Source organism: Monopterus albus, unplaced genomic scaffold (assembly GCF_001952655.1).
Source record: "Monopterus albus unplaced genomic scaffold, M_albus_1.0 scaffold68.1, whole genome shotgun sequence".
Taxonomy (NCBI): Eukaryota; Metazoa; Chordata; class Actinopteri; order Synbranchiformes; family Synbranchidae; genus Monopterus; species Monopterus albus.
Window position 1 is genome coordinate 333,680 of NW_018127948.1, and position 13,338 is coordinate 347,017.

At 39.6% G+C, this 13,338-nt stretch overlaps 1 protein-coding gene across 1 annotated transcript; it reads left to right on the forward strand.

Moving 5' to 3' along the window:
- The first annotated feature begins 158 nt into the window (after positions 1–158).
- elac2 (elaC ribonuclease Z 2) lies at positions 159–11,539 on the forward strand. The gene is made up of 23 exons (XM_020604937.1): positions 159–640; positions 1,722–1,772; positions 1,877–1,947; positions 2,303–2,367; positions 2,482–2,539; positions 2,624–2,692; positions 2,908–2,963; positions 3,062–3,120; positions 3,881–3,953; positions 4,035–4,147; positions 4,242–4,340; positions 4,441–4,579; positions 6,216–6,301; positions 6,603–6,724; positions 6,882–6,978; positions 7,774–7,912; positions 8,019–8,057; positions 8,311–8,420; positions 9,413–9,512; positions 9,591–9,711; positions 10,155–10,233; positions 10,603–10,747; positions 11,110–11,539. The coding sequence occupies exons 1-23, from the start codon at positions 306–308 to the stop codon at positions 11,356–11,358; spliced, it is 2,475 nt and encodes an 824-aa protein (XP_020460593.1). The 5' UTR covers positions 159–305; the 3' UTR covers positions 11,359–11,539.
- The last annotated feature ends 1,799 nt before the right edge of the window (positions 11,540–13,338 follow it).

The window sequence follows — 13,338 nt, forward strand, 5'->3', positions numbered from 1 at the left end:
AACATGTATAATATTAGTTGTTGTATTGGGCGTTTTATTTTGTAGGACCTTGTTTATGTCAGGAGTAGTTCTATTCCTACTCACTGATTGGTCCATAGACCTGTTACTGGCACCAATGACCGATAACATAAGGAAACGTCATCATTATACGCCGGAAAAAGTGTGACATGTGTCAACAAACCTTTATTCACCATTAGGAAAAGGTTAACAAAAACGTGAGATGTGTGGTCCAGAATTACTAGTGTCTTTATGTGTGGCGTTATGATTGGCCCAGTTATTTTAATTATTGGGTTTAAGTATATATTATGAATACTGTTCGTCGGAAGCTTGGGGCCTTTACGTTGCTGTTTGCGAAAGGCAGAGGTCTCTCTGCTGCTCATCCGACCTTCGCACACTGGGATTCAGGTTTCCACCGGAACATTTTCCAGTATTTGCGGACAATGGCTACTATTGCTAATGTTAATACGCCGCTGGGTCCGAAGAAAGCCAAACAGAAAGAGCCGCTGCGGAGAGTGAAATTCAAAGAGAACAGGAGTAAACAAGGAAATGCTCACTCACCATCCACCGTGTACCTGCAGGTGGTCGGTGCTGGCAGCAGAGATAATACCCCATCACTTTATGTCTTCTCCGAGTACAACAGGTACTTTATACAGACGTGTTCATGCAATTACTGTGAAACCAGGGATGTGTAATTCTCTTAAAAAGACACTTTCACATGTCGCTCATTAGAGGTAAGGTACCAACTATAGGTTAGATTATAATGTTTTTTCAGAGTCAAAAGTAATTTAAAAAGTAAGGAGGTATATATACTTCACTACTGTACTTAGGTACAATTTTGGTGTGTTTTACTTGATTATTTCAGTTTTGTGCTACTATATATTTCAACATTACTTCATTTTAGTGGTGACATTGCACTTTTTTGCTTCACTGCAGCTGACTTTACAAAATATATGAGCTTATGTGAATATGGTACTCTGTACAACCGATAAACAATTCAGGCTGTGCTTGGGGTTATTGTGGTGGACGTTTTTTTTAATTATTTATAAATCAGTTAATGTTGCCGACTACTTTCTTGTAATGATCAATAAATTAATCATCAGATTATAGCCCATTATTAATGACAATAATCGTTAGTTGCACCCCTGTATACAGTACTTAAGAAAGTATTCAAACCCCTTCACTTTTTGCACACTTTATTATGTTGTAGATCTAAGTTAAGTGGCTCAAACTGCCATTTCTTTCTGTCAGTCTTTATTCAGCAACCCATAACAACAAAGAGAAAACTTGTTTTTAGATATTTCTGCAAATTTGTTAAAAGTCAAAAACTGAAATTTCACATTTACACAAGTGTTTACACCCTTTGCTGTGCCAAATCAAACTGTGGTCAGCTGCATGCATTTCCTTTTCCTTTTCCTTGAATTGAATTAGAAAGATTTTTTTTTTTTTTTTTGCAGGACTGCTCCATTAGAGTACTTTATTTTGAGCTGGGTATAACTAATAAACTAGTATCTGACCCATGCACTTAGCCTGCTGTGTGAAAATTGAGCCAAATTCTATACCATATTTTATAAGAAACTACATTAAGAAGTTTATTATAAATTCACCTGAGGCCCAAAATTACTCTACCATAATATTGTCCAACAGTTGCATCAGGCCACACAGCTGTTTATTTACCATCTGTGTATACCAGCCTTTTCAAACCTCCCTATTCTTTGCTGAAGGTACCTGTTCAACTGTGGTGAAGGAACACAGAGACTCATGCAGGAATACAAGTAAGTTAGTTTGTCCAACATAATGTAAATACATTGTCACACACATCGGTCAGTCTGACTGAACAAAGCAACTGAGTTCATATTAATCTGTTTCCCTGTAACAGACTGAAAGCTACTTGCCTGGACAACATCTTCCTGACCAGACTGAGCTGGGAGAATGTTGGCGGTTTATCAGGTCAGTAACATCTGTCTGATAGATTGAGAGATAATCCACATTGTTGAATATGTGGCTCCATGGTAACACAGTGTTTGTATGATCAGTACTGAGCGATCACGGCACTTTTCTTAAAGTAGCTCCTTCAGCAGATTTCTATCATGACAAAAACAAATGCAAGAAAAACTTTTAATAGAATTTGATTAAAAAAATTCTTAGTGACCTACATTGATTGACACATTGGTTAATATTGAATGATGTGATATGTGTTATATTTTCACATATAGTAAAGTCACTACTGTTATTATTTTTACATAGGGCTGTGACTAAAGGACTTTAACTAAACACTTAGCTGTGTGTGCTGTTTTTTGTCCAGGGATGATATTAACCCTGAGGGACATCGGTGTCCCTGAGTGTGTTCTCTCTGGACCTCCACAGCTGGTGAGAAATGCAGTCATACAGTCTGAACACACCTGCAGGAGTGTTTAATATAACATGTAATCACTTTACATTTGCTGTCTTTTCTCTTGTCTGCCTGTTTTTTTTTAATCAAAGGAGAACTATCTGAATGCAATCAAGACATTTTCTGGACCACTGGAAGACATCAAGCTGTGTACGGTGAATTTCCTGAACTGAATGAGATTAATTTTAGCATTATATCAATGTTTATGCGCATTTACTGTGTTGTATGCTCCAGCGGTGCGACCTTACACTGAAGAGACGTACACAGATGATACAATGACAGTTTATCAAGTGCCAATCTTTGGTGAGTATAAATATTCATTTAGATTGTGTCTTGCTTTTTGATATTCACCTGGACTTTTCACTATTCACTTATTGTTTTTGCTTGTTAGCTGACTCTCTTCAGTTGTCTTTGCTCTGGAATAAAATGTATGGACATAGGTGTGACATGTTCAGTAAGTCCTGCAGCCTTGTACACATTTAAAAACTGTGTGTGTGTGTGTGTGCAATATCTTGTAGGCGAAGGACAAACAACAGCACAAGATACATCTTTAGTGGTTGCCTTCATATGCAAGGTAGGAAACTGTAAAGTGATGTCATCCTCTGTGTGACGTACAAACTGAGGACCTTTTTATTTAACGTTATTATTGATTTATGTCAAATTCTTTTGCAGCTTCACCCCAAGAAAGGAAACTTCTTAGTCCTCCAAGCCAAAGAGCTGGGTTTGCCTGTGTAAGTAGATTTTTGCGTTACATAAAACAGCTGTTATTGGTCTCATTAAAGATGATGTGATAGAGTTGGTGTTCATCAAAGTGAGGTTTGATTGCAGTTATTACATTGTTAACTTTCTTTCTGTGCAAACTCTTGAACTCATTTGACTCTGATGCGTCATTTTGATCAGCAGTTGGGCGATTATTGTTAGTTGAACAGTATTAGTTTAATTGTTTATGATCTTATTGTTCTGGATTTCAGTGTGTGAAACACTTAATTTTAAACTTAATTTTATGGGATGTAAATAAAACTTTAATGATATCTATTGTGAAATAAAATCAGTTTAACTTTATTGCATTGGTTTTTGCTTTTATTGTTATTTTACTGTTAATTACTGTGTATATATACTGTTGTTATAGCTCTAATTATTGTAGTAACCATTGTTGTAACCGAAATTATTGAATTCTCTTGGCTATCATTATTGTTGCTTGGTCTATAAAATGTCAGATAATAATGAAAAAAGTCTCCCAAAGCAAAGTGCTGAATTCATGAAGTCACGTTTTGTCCAACCAATATTCCAGAACACAGAGATATTCAGTTCACAGTGATATACAACAGAGAAAAGTGGCATAACCATGTATTAGAGAACCTGAAACCAGAACAGATTTGATTTCTTTGATTGATAAATGACTTAAGCGGTCATAGGAGTAGATTAATGTGCTATTTTGATTTTCAATTTTTGCATATAATGCTGTAATGATGAAACCTTTTCTTACTGCAGGGGCACTGCAGCAATCGGTCCACTCATTGCAGCTCTGAAGAATGGAAAAAGCATCACGTACGAAGGAAAAGAGGTTCTGTATAAAGAAGCTCTGCCTGACACGATACATGACACTTACACCGTATTTGCTGACACCTTTTCTGCTGTCACGTAGATCCGGCCGGAGCAGGTTTGTACTCCCCCAGACCCAGGACCAGTCTTTATTGTTGTCCAGTGTCCATCTGAGGAGTTTGTCCAAGCTGTTTGCACCAGTCAGCAACTGACAAGGTAACACTGTTTATCTGAGGTGTACATTTTATGAAATGAGAAACACAGCTTGTTTCTTTAGCGGAACCAAACTAAATGTATAAACTCTCTTTAGGCACCAAACAGGAGGAACAGAGGACCCTGCTGTGCTGGTGGCCCACATGACTCCAGAGTCTGTTTTGAGAACAGATCAGTACAAAAAGTGGATGGAGAGGTTTGACTTCCCACACTAGACTCCACAGTGAGTCCTCAATTTATTTTTGACTTTAAGTATTTTTACATACCGAGCCCCGAACTCTTCTGTGTTTCTGTAGGTTTCCGTCCTCGACAGAACACCTGATCCTTAATGAACAAGCGTGTACGGTTCACAACATCAGAAGTCACAAGCTTCAAGCCCAGCTGAACATGATTCACCCAGAGATCTTTCCACAGCTAAAACATTATAAAGTGAAGGTACTAATTTTACACTGATTATGGTCTGACGGTCTTGAGCCCCAACTGACACTGTTCTCAGGACTGTGTGTGAACATTTTGGTGCCCTAGGCCAGATGCTGAATTACGATATTTACCCACAATTATGATGATTTTATTATATTTTATCTCAAATTTAACTTCTGTGTCATGCCCTCATCATCTCAGTATTTTTTTTAACTAGTCAGTGTTATTTTTCATCCTGGTTTTATCATGTTCAGGTTATGATATAGAACATGACCAGATTATTCATATCCCCATATGAGTTGAACATTATCCAGGTTACTGTTTATCTGTGAAGGAGTGTCTGCCACGTCTCAACATCACAGACGGTCAGGATCATTCTTGTGCTGAGGAGCAGATGTTATGAAAATTATTCTTCCATCTAGCCTGTGGATGTCCTGACCGATTCTTGTGATCCAATAATTGCTTTCAGTTCTATATAAACAAAAAACTTTATAATACAAATTACAGAGCATACTTTAGGCCCACATCAACACGCATACATACTTAGAAACCTCAGGATTAACATCAAAATACCAAAGTAGAGTAAAGCAGAGGTGTGTTCACCTGCAAAATGTCACTGAAACGGATGCAAAATGTATCTCTGCTGTCATCATTCAATGTGGTTGCTGTTATAAAACCAAAACAGAAACTAATTTACCTTTTTATATATACATGGATTTGCCTGCCTCTGGACATCACTCACATTACTTGAATGGTGTAGATCACTGTTCATAATCTTTCTTTTGTTAAACTGCTGTTTCACTGACTACGACTATGGGTTGAGGACACACTTGTGCACATACAATACAGAAGGCTATTATCCACAGAGTTACAAAAACTGCATGTCACAACAGGTCACATGACATGTTATGTCCTCTTCTATAGTCTCCTCTCATTTTCAGCTGTTCAGTGTGTGTCTGTGTTTTGTTTTCTTTATTAAGATAAAGGGTGCACTGGATGTCAGTGACACATTTTTAAAAGTACCCTGGCTGTCTGACATTAATCACAAATGATTTCGGAGTCCTTTTTGGTGCTGCGTAGTTCGCCTGTGTCTAAAAACAGCCCTGCAAGGGACATCACTGCAGGATCCTCAAATAACCAGGCCTGCAGCTACCTCGAGTTGGTGGATTACAATGGTTAACAAGCCATACACATGGGAATTTTTATTATCTCTACCATCCGTGTCATATATTGTGAATGCTGTTCAGTTGTATTATGGATCAAGGTCTAAAAGCTCGGCATCCTGTGCTTCCCATAATGCATCTCAGTAGTGCCTTTTCAGAGACACTACTCAATGCCTGCATTAATTTTACAGGCTTGTAAAAAGTCCTCCAGAGCTACGCAAGGCACTACAAAACTGTTTTACAGGCTGAGTAGGACTCTTCATGATGGGTTAATTGAACTTGATGCGAGTGTGGAGTGCCTCTTCCACATGTCTAGTGTTGCAAGTCAGGCCTCTAAATGTACATCATAGCCATTTGCTCCTTTTCTGTGCACTGTATCAGCAACAACAGTATATTTTGAACTTTGCTTTAAAGTTCATGTAGTGATAAATCGGGTATAGTACACGACAAGAACACATCAGATGCTGTCTTTTTTTTTTCTTCCGCAGGAGCCTCAGGCTGCCCTGCACATCCCTAATGTCAGAGCTGAGTGTCTGCTCAAGTTCCAGTTCAGACCCGTAATGGAGTGGCAAAGGTTGGTTTGTCCTTCAGTCGTCCCAGTTTAAAAGCATTACTCTGCAGCTCCAAACGCTGCCTTGTCACAAAACAATCTGAAATGGATCATAGCACTCAGCTACTTTCTTCTTCTCTCCTCTTTTTTAACCTCATCTTACAAGTGTCAGTGTTTTTTCTTTTGTTTTTTTTTTGGGACACTTCGTATCAAATGCTCTAGAAGTGCATTAAGGGGCAGTTGTGAAAAGGATCCCTGTTTTCCCTGCTATTGTATTTGCAGGCAGCAGTAGTGTGTCTTCTTGACTGTGTATCTCATTCCTTAGAGACGCCATCCCCTCCTGCAACATCGAGGACTTTGTGAAAGAAGCTTCTGAGGTCCCAAACTTTCTAGAAGATGTAAACAAGTGCAAGAAGATATGCTCCACTGACCATGCTGAACCTTCTGGTTAGTTCTTCTATGTTTTTTCTATGTTTTCAGTTTTTATGTCTAACAAAAAAAAAAAAAATTTAATGCTCCTTCTGTGATGTTTATGGTGAAAAGAGTATATTTTTACTCACTGTGAATTAAAATACATGTTTTGTTTGCTTACCTTCTACTGCAGGGCGAGGAGAAAAGTACCCAGAGGTGATTTTCTTGGGAACAGGATCAGCACTTCCAATGAAAATCAGAAATGTCAGTGGCACTTTGGTTAATATCAGGTATGGCTTTGTTGTTATTTCATAAATTAGATGTTTGTTCTGTCAGTTTGGGTTTAGTTAATCACTTGAAATTGATTGGTTTTTTTTTTATTATTTATTTTTTGAATCAGTTCAGCGTACACTTCCCACACAAAAGAGCTGAAATATAAAATATACAGAATATATAAGCCATAATCTGTAACAACACAATACAAGTAATAGAAACACCAGTCAGTACAGCACAATAGGGTTCAATGGCAGGACAAACTACTACTTCCTAAATGGTCACGCAGTTGAATCGACACCTCTAAAACAGGATGTGCCGGGTGCACTTCCAACTGAGTGTGTTCTAAAAGTCTTCTGTATCATTTCCGCAAAACTGTGTCTGACATATTTTGTATTATCTTAAACTGAGATCTTGGCTGCAATTCAAAACAGTTTTAACAGTGCTTCAGCACACCATGTGAGCTTGTAAAAACGGACCTACTATCTCTGCCCAGCAAAGTTTAAGAGGTAATATAAGCCTTAATAAATAATGATGTGCACACCTAAATTGCACCAGTTGATTGTTTCCTATTTTATGGAGCAAAATCAGACATTTGCTCTACGAGACAGAGGTGTGTCCCATGAGACACTGTGCATTTACTTTGCTTTTGCTGTAGACATGTTGCAGTTATAAGAGCTGACAGATAAAATGAAATTGCACAATAAAAAGAATAAATCTGGACACAACAGTATGTGTTTTGCTTCAATACATGTCCAGTATAGATTTCCTCCAGTCTAGCTTGTAACTGTTGGCCTGTGCCCCTGCTATAGCCCGAGTCAGTCGCTGCTGCTGGACTGCGGAGAGGGAACCTTCGGTCAGCTCTGCAGACACTACGGAGATGATGTAGATGATGCGCTCTCCAAAATCTCAACAGTCTTCATCTCACACTTGCACGCCGATCACCACACAGTAAGCAGCTCTACACCGTGTTGAAGTGACAGGTGAAAACAAGCTGGTAGGTTTACTGAGCCTGCTCTAAAAACTCCTGGTGCTGGTGTTTATCTTTGTGTCTCAGGGACTGATAAAGCTGCTGTATCAGAGGAAAAGAGCACTGGTATGTAAGAGAAAATGACTTTCTACTAACACGGTTTCCTTTGCTCACTGTTTAAGAGTTACATTAAATACAAGGATGAAAATCTAACAAATGCAGATGTTTGTATCAATCGTAGCGTGCACACGTTTGTCTTTTGCTGCATATTACCTTTGCTGTTCCATACAGAGTTATAGCTACTATATATATTTGGTTTTTACTGTGTATGAACATCACAATGATCAAGTTTGACTGCCTGTCATATTTCTGTCTCCAGACAACTTTAGGAGAGGCGTTCAGCCCCATCTACCTGATTGCTCCGGTCCAAATCATGACCTGGCTCAACCAGTATCACCACTGCTGTGAGGAGATCATCAGCCATATCAAGTATGTAGAGACAAAGGCATCTTAATAATACAACACAACCCTCTGCTTTACAGTCCCACAGTGAAATACTGGATTTTGAGAGTTCACTTTGGCAAAGGTTAGATTTGATGATATGCCATTTTTGAAACTCGATGACACTCATTGTTGAAAAATGAAATGAACCTGAATGACTGTTCCGCACTGAGGAAGGCATACAGTAGCTGAAGTGTGCATCACCCTGTGTCCTGCTGCCAAAAATACTGTTGCACCAAATGTGGATTATTCTGCTGCTGAAAATAGTCCCCAACAAACACACCATTTCCTCCTTCAGTGCCCAGCTGCTTTATATAGGAATTACTGAAGCCTTTTTAAAGATGAAACTATGTGTTTTATATGTGTGAGATTTATTTTTTTGGTAGAGATCAGCTGGTTTGGAGCTAAGAGCCACAGTCGGAGCAGGGACAGTACTGAGAGACACATTATTGGTTTTGGTATTATTGTGGGATTTTTTTGACAGTAAAGAAACTCCAGAGTAACATCTGGCATATTCTTTTACATATTTGTCTGGGGTCTGTAAAAATGCGTGGTTGTTTTGTTTCAGTCCTTTATTTCACTTCCCAAAAACCGTTTTCAGCCATGCTATCAGCAGGCTCTAGTGGTGCTAATACTATGACATTAGCATGCTTTGTGATAATATAAACATGCTATGTTTAACATTTTTAGCACCTCTAGATTTTTAAACTTAAAACACAGTGGAACCTAATCTTAGCTTAGCCTGAAGTAAGATGAGCCAAGTCTGGCAGAGCTGAGCCTGACAAGTTGAGTCGTTCTAAAATGGCCACAGTACAGAGATACTGCTGTTTTATTTAGCCGACAACATGGTCTTCTTGTGGTTCTCTAATGCTAAAGTTGTCCCTGTTTTCAACCCTCACATCGCTGTTAGCAAGAAAGTAGATTTTTATTCTTGCTGAATTGCTGCCGTCATCGTTGACATTGTCGGTTTTGTTTTTCAGCCTTGTCCCCAACAACTGTCTGTGTGATGGCGCTGAGGTGTCCAAAGAGTTGACAAAGTCCTTCATCCAAGCACTGCAGAAAAAGAACGACCTGGAGAAGGTCTGCAGCTGGTCACATCCTTCAAGTTTTAAAACTTTTTAGCATTTCAAGTTACTTATCGTTTTGTTTGTGTTTCAGTTCCAGACGTGCAGAGTGCGTCACTGTAGGAACGCCTTCGCCTGCAGCTTCACTCACAGATCAGGGTGGAAACTGGCCTTCTCTGGTGACACGATGCCCTGCGATGCTTTGGTACACATTGGTTAGTACTGTACCACTTTCACTGATCTGAGTCTAAATTTCATGGACGTGTATCTAGACAGATGTATTGTAGGTAAAAGCAAATGGAGCGTGTGCTTTCAGTATTCTAGAGATTTATGTAAGGTCATCTTAACTGTAGCTTGAATACATGGGTTGGTCTGAATAATTTATCCAATATTTCTTAGTGCTTTCGATCACTCCCTTAGCTGGCAGCCTCTTCTAATGGCTCCTACGGGATCCCACTTCATTGACTCTTCTTAAATTGCTTGACTGGATTCAGTCCAGATACAGCGAGTACACCCCATGCCTGTTCATTATAGATGACTCAGCTCACCAGACAAACGGGGCATGCCGATTCTTGATTACGCCAACTAACTGATTGATTTCCTCGGGGAGGGGGGGAGCCTGTAAGTGCTTGTCTGTGATTCAGGCTCTGCTTTCCAGGAAAAAATGCAACCTTACTAATCCACGAGGCCACGCTGGAGGATGGGCTGGAGGAGGAAGCTGTAGAGAAAAGGCACAGGTGAGGAAAACGGTGTCACCAAGCAGCTCTGCAGGGCTTTAATGTGATTTATGCAAATGGTTGAAACCAAGGAAAATGGCAGCAGTTAAAGTTTTGTTTTCAGCTAGTGAAAGAAATGCGTTTTATTGGCTGTTGGATTTTGCTGTTATTTTATTTTGAGTTGTTAAATTTCTTCACTGTTGCAGATAAACTGCCATTGATTTTGGCACCTTTTTATGGTGGCACACTGAGAGTCTGTCTTCACATAAGCATCTTTTATGAGCATAGAGAAATATTTCCCCTTGAAACCTCTTCTTTGAGGAACTCCTTAAAATCCAATGTGAGAAAGCAATGTCAGTCTCTGACTTTGTACTTGATATTTTCTGATAGCACAACCTCCCAGGCCATCGGCATAGGCATGAAGATGAACGCCAACTTCATCATGCTGAATCACTTCAGCCAGCGTTACGCCAAGATTCCTCTTTTCAGTGAAGACTTCAGCGACATAGTGGGAATATCATTTGACCACATGAGAGTAAGACAAGTGTTGATCCATTCAGCAGTTGTGTGTGATGTGTTTAGATGCTTGACCAACACTGGTTCTCACCGAGCACTTGACAGATGTCAAAACACCACTGGATTCCTGAACTTGCTGTTGCATCAGTATGAGAGCCTCAGACTGCAGGCAGTACATTTGCTTGAACAGCTGCACTGTTTTAGTTCACTGGTGACTGCTATTCCTGATGTACATAGCTAAAGATTCTTCCCTTGTAGATGCAATGCTGGAAATAAATAGGTTATAAGACTCCTGCCACCTTATTTGAGACTCACCACTTGAGTTACAATTCAGACTTGGCACAGTCGCTTGACCATTTTCTCCATTTCCTTTTCTCTCAGATTCGATTTGGAGACTTGAAAATCCTCCCTAGACTCCTCCCTGCACTTAAAACTCTCTTTGCTGTGGAGATCGAAGAGATGGAGGAGAGAAGAGAGAGGAGGGAGCTGAAACATGCGAGGGAAAGCAGCTTTGAATTGTACAGTGGAGAAAGGATGACTGGAGCAGCGGACGTAAGCAGAGGTGCCAAACGAGACGAAGAGGAGGCAGTGACACACAGCGTAGAAACTAAGAGAATGAGAACCAGCTGAAGCCTGAGTTATTAAAGGAAGCTCAGAGAAAAATACTTTAACTGAAAGCATCCTCAGTTGTTATATTTAAATGAACATGAGATTTTTATTTGGCTTGTGTGATTTGATTGCATTGCAGTGTACAGTGCTGAGCTGTATAGTTTTTGCTTTTCTTTAAACAGAATAAAGAAATACCACCTGGTCTGCCGTTTAATACAGTTATATCAATCAGTTCATCAATATCTTATTCAGTGATTCCAACCTTTTGTGTAAAACATCCCCTCGCAGCACCATCAACTGAGCTCAGTCGACACTAGCCTTTCCAAATATGTTAATTTGAATGTAATCTAATTCCATTTTAATTATCCATTTTAATTATTGTTTATCTACTTATTACAAACCATCCTGAGAGGGGCCTAACGTGTTCTGTGAACCATATTTCATCTAATAGATACTAAGATAATTTGCTCAAAGCCAGCCTCTTGGTGGAGCTAGAGGAAAAGTCAGAATCAGCTAAGTTGTTATTCACCCTGGACACCACAAGTGGCAGTACAACATTTGATGGCCATCACATTGTTTAAATATTCCCGTCTGGAGTAAAGAGGTGGACATAAGGACACTGAGCCAGGCTGCTAGCATGAGTCACCATGGTCCTCCAGAACAGCTTCAGTGCACCTTGGCATGGACTCTCCAACTCTCTGAACTCTGCTAGAGGGATGAACACCGTCCTTCCAACAGATATTCCCTTGTGGTGTTTTTGATGATCTCCCATAACTGCTCAGCTGGGTTGAGATCTGGTGCCTGTGAAGGCCACAGCATATGAGTCATATCATTTTCATACTCCTCAAACCATTCAGTGACCCCTCCCATCCTTTGAATGAGGGCACTGTCATCCTGGTAGAGGCCACTCCCATCAGCAATAGCCATGTTTCATCCTACGATAAAAGTGATCACTCAGAACAACTTTGTACTGCGACTCTTCCCTCAGGGGGGACAAAAGGACCCAAACCATGCCAGCAAAAAGCCCCATAGCTTAACAAAGGCACTAGATACCCTCAGCATCGGGGTCAACCATTCAGATCATTCCTTTAAACTGTCACCTATCTGTAAGTAAAGTGTTACCCCAATGTACACTATGTTACTCAAACTCAAAATAAAAAAGAATATATATAATTGATTTATTCCACATACCACCTGGTAATTGCAATAGTATCTCTAATTTGGTTCCTTTTCATCAAGATGGCTATTTCAAATTTATACAAAAGAAGGCAATGGCAAATTATTCACCAAAGAAAAATGTCCTCTGAACAGCTGATGCTGAAAAATAATTTTCCAGCATCAGATCCTGTTCAAAAATGTATGTCCATTGATGTAACAATTTTCTTGAATTGCAGTTTAGTCTAAAGACCTTGAATACTTCCACACTACTCCACATGGAGGCTTCAGTGAGCCATCGACCAGTTACAGGGACCCAAAGGAAAAAAATCAAACAGTAAAATGCTCATGAAGAATGGATTATCTTTTGCCACTTGAGGGAGCGGTGGCTGCAGGAATCTCCTCTCTCCACAGCAACACTGAGGAGAGAAATGAGGATTCCAGCCATTAGAGGGATCAGGTATATTGTAAAAACCATTAGGAGATATTGAAGGAACCGGTTCAGCCACTCAGCATGGGAATCGTTAAAACATCTTAAATGTGGTTTACTCGTTCTTTCAGTCTTTCCCTTTCTTTTATTCTTTCTACATCTCACACCATTAACATGCAGTGTCTGCTGGCATGAATGAAGTGATGACTGAAACTTGACCTTTCAGTCATAGAGATCTATACACAGAGATATTTAACCACTGCTTTTTACCAGCACTTTTCTTGCCTCACAGCTTTAACCTCCTGTTTTTGTTAAATTTGTAAATGTGGTGTGGTTCTGCTCTAAATTTAAGGCCAGAGGTAAGACTGACTTCTATACCAAGAAGATCCCCCTGTCTTTCTTCAGATAAGACGTTC

Coding starts and splice junctions, on each gene's coding strand:
- elac2 (XM_020604937.1), top strand. CDS start 306: ATGAATACTGTTCGTCGGAAGCTTGGGGCCTTTACGTTGCTGTTTGCG. Junction 2,964..3,061: donor TGGTTGCCTTCATATGCAAG/GTAGGAAACTGT, acceptor ATTCTTTTGCAG/CTTCACCCCAAGAAAGGAAA. Junction 9,712..10,154: donor CGATGCTTTGGTACACATTG/GTTAGTACTGTA, acceptor TCTGCTTTCCAG/GAAAAAATGCAACCTTACTA.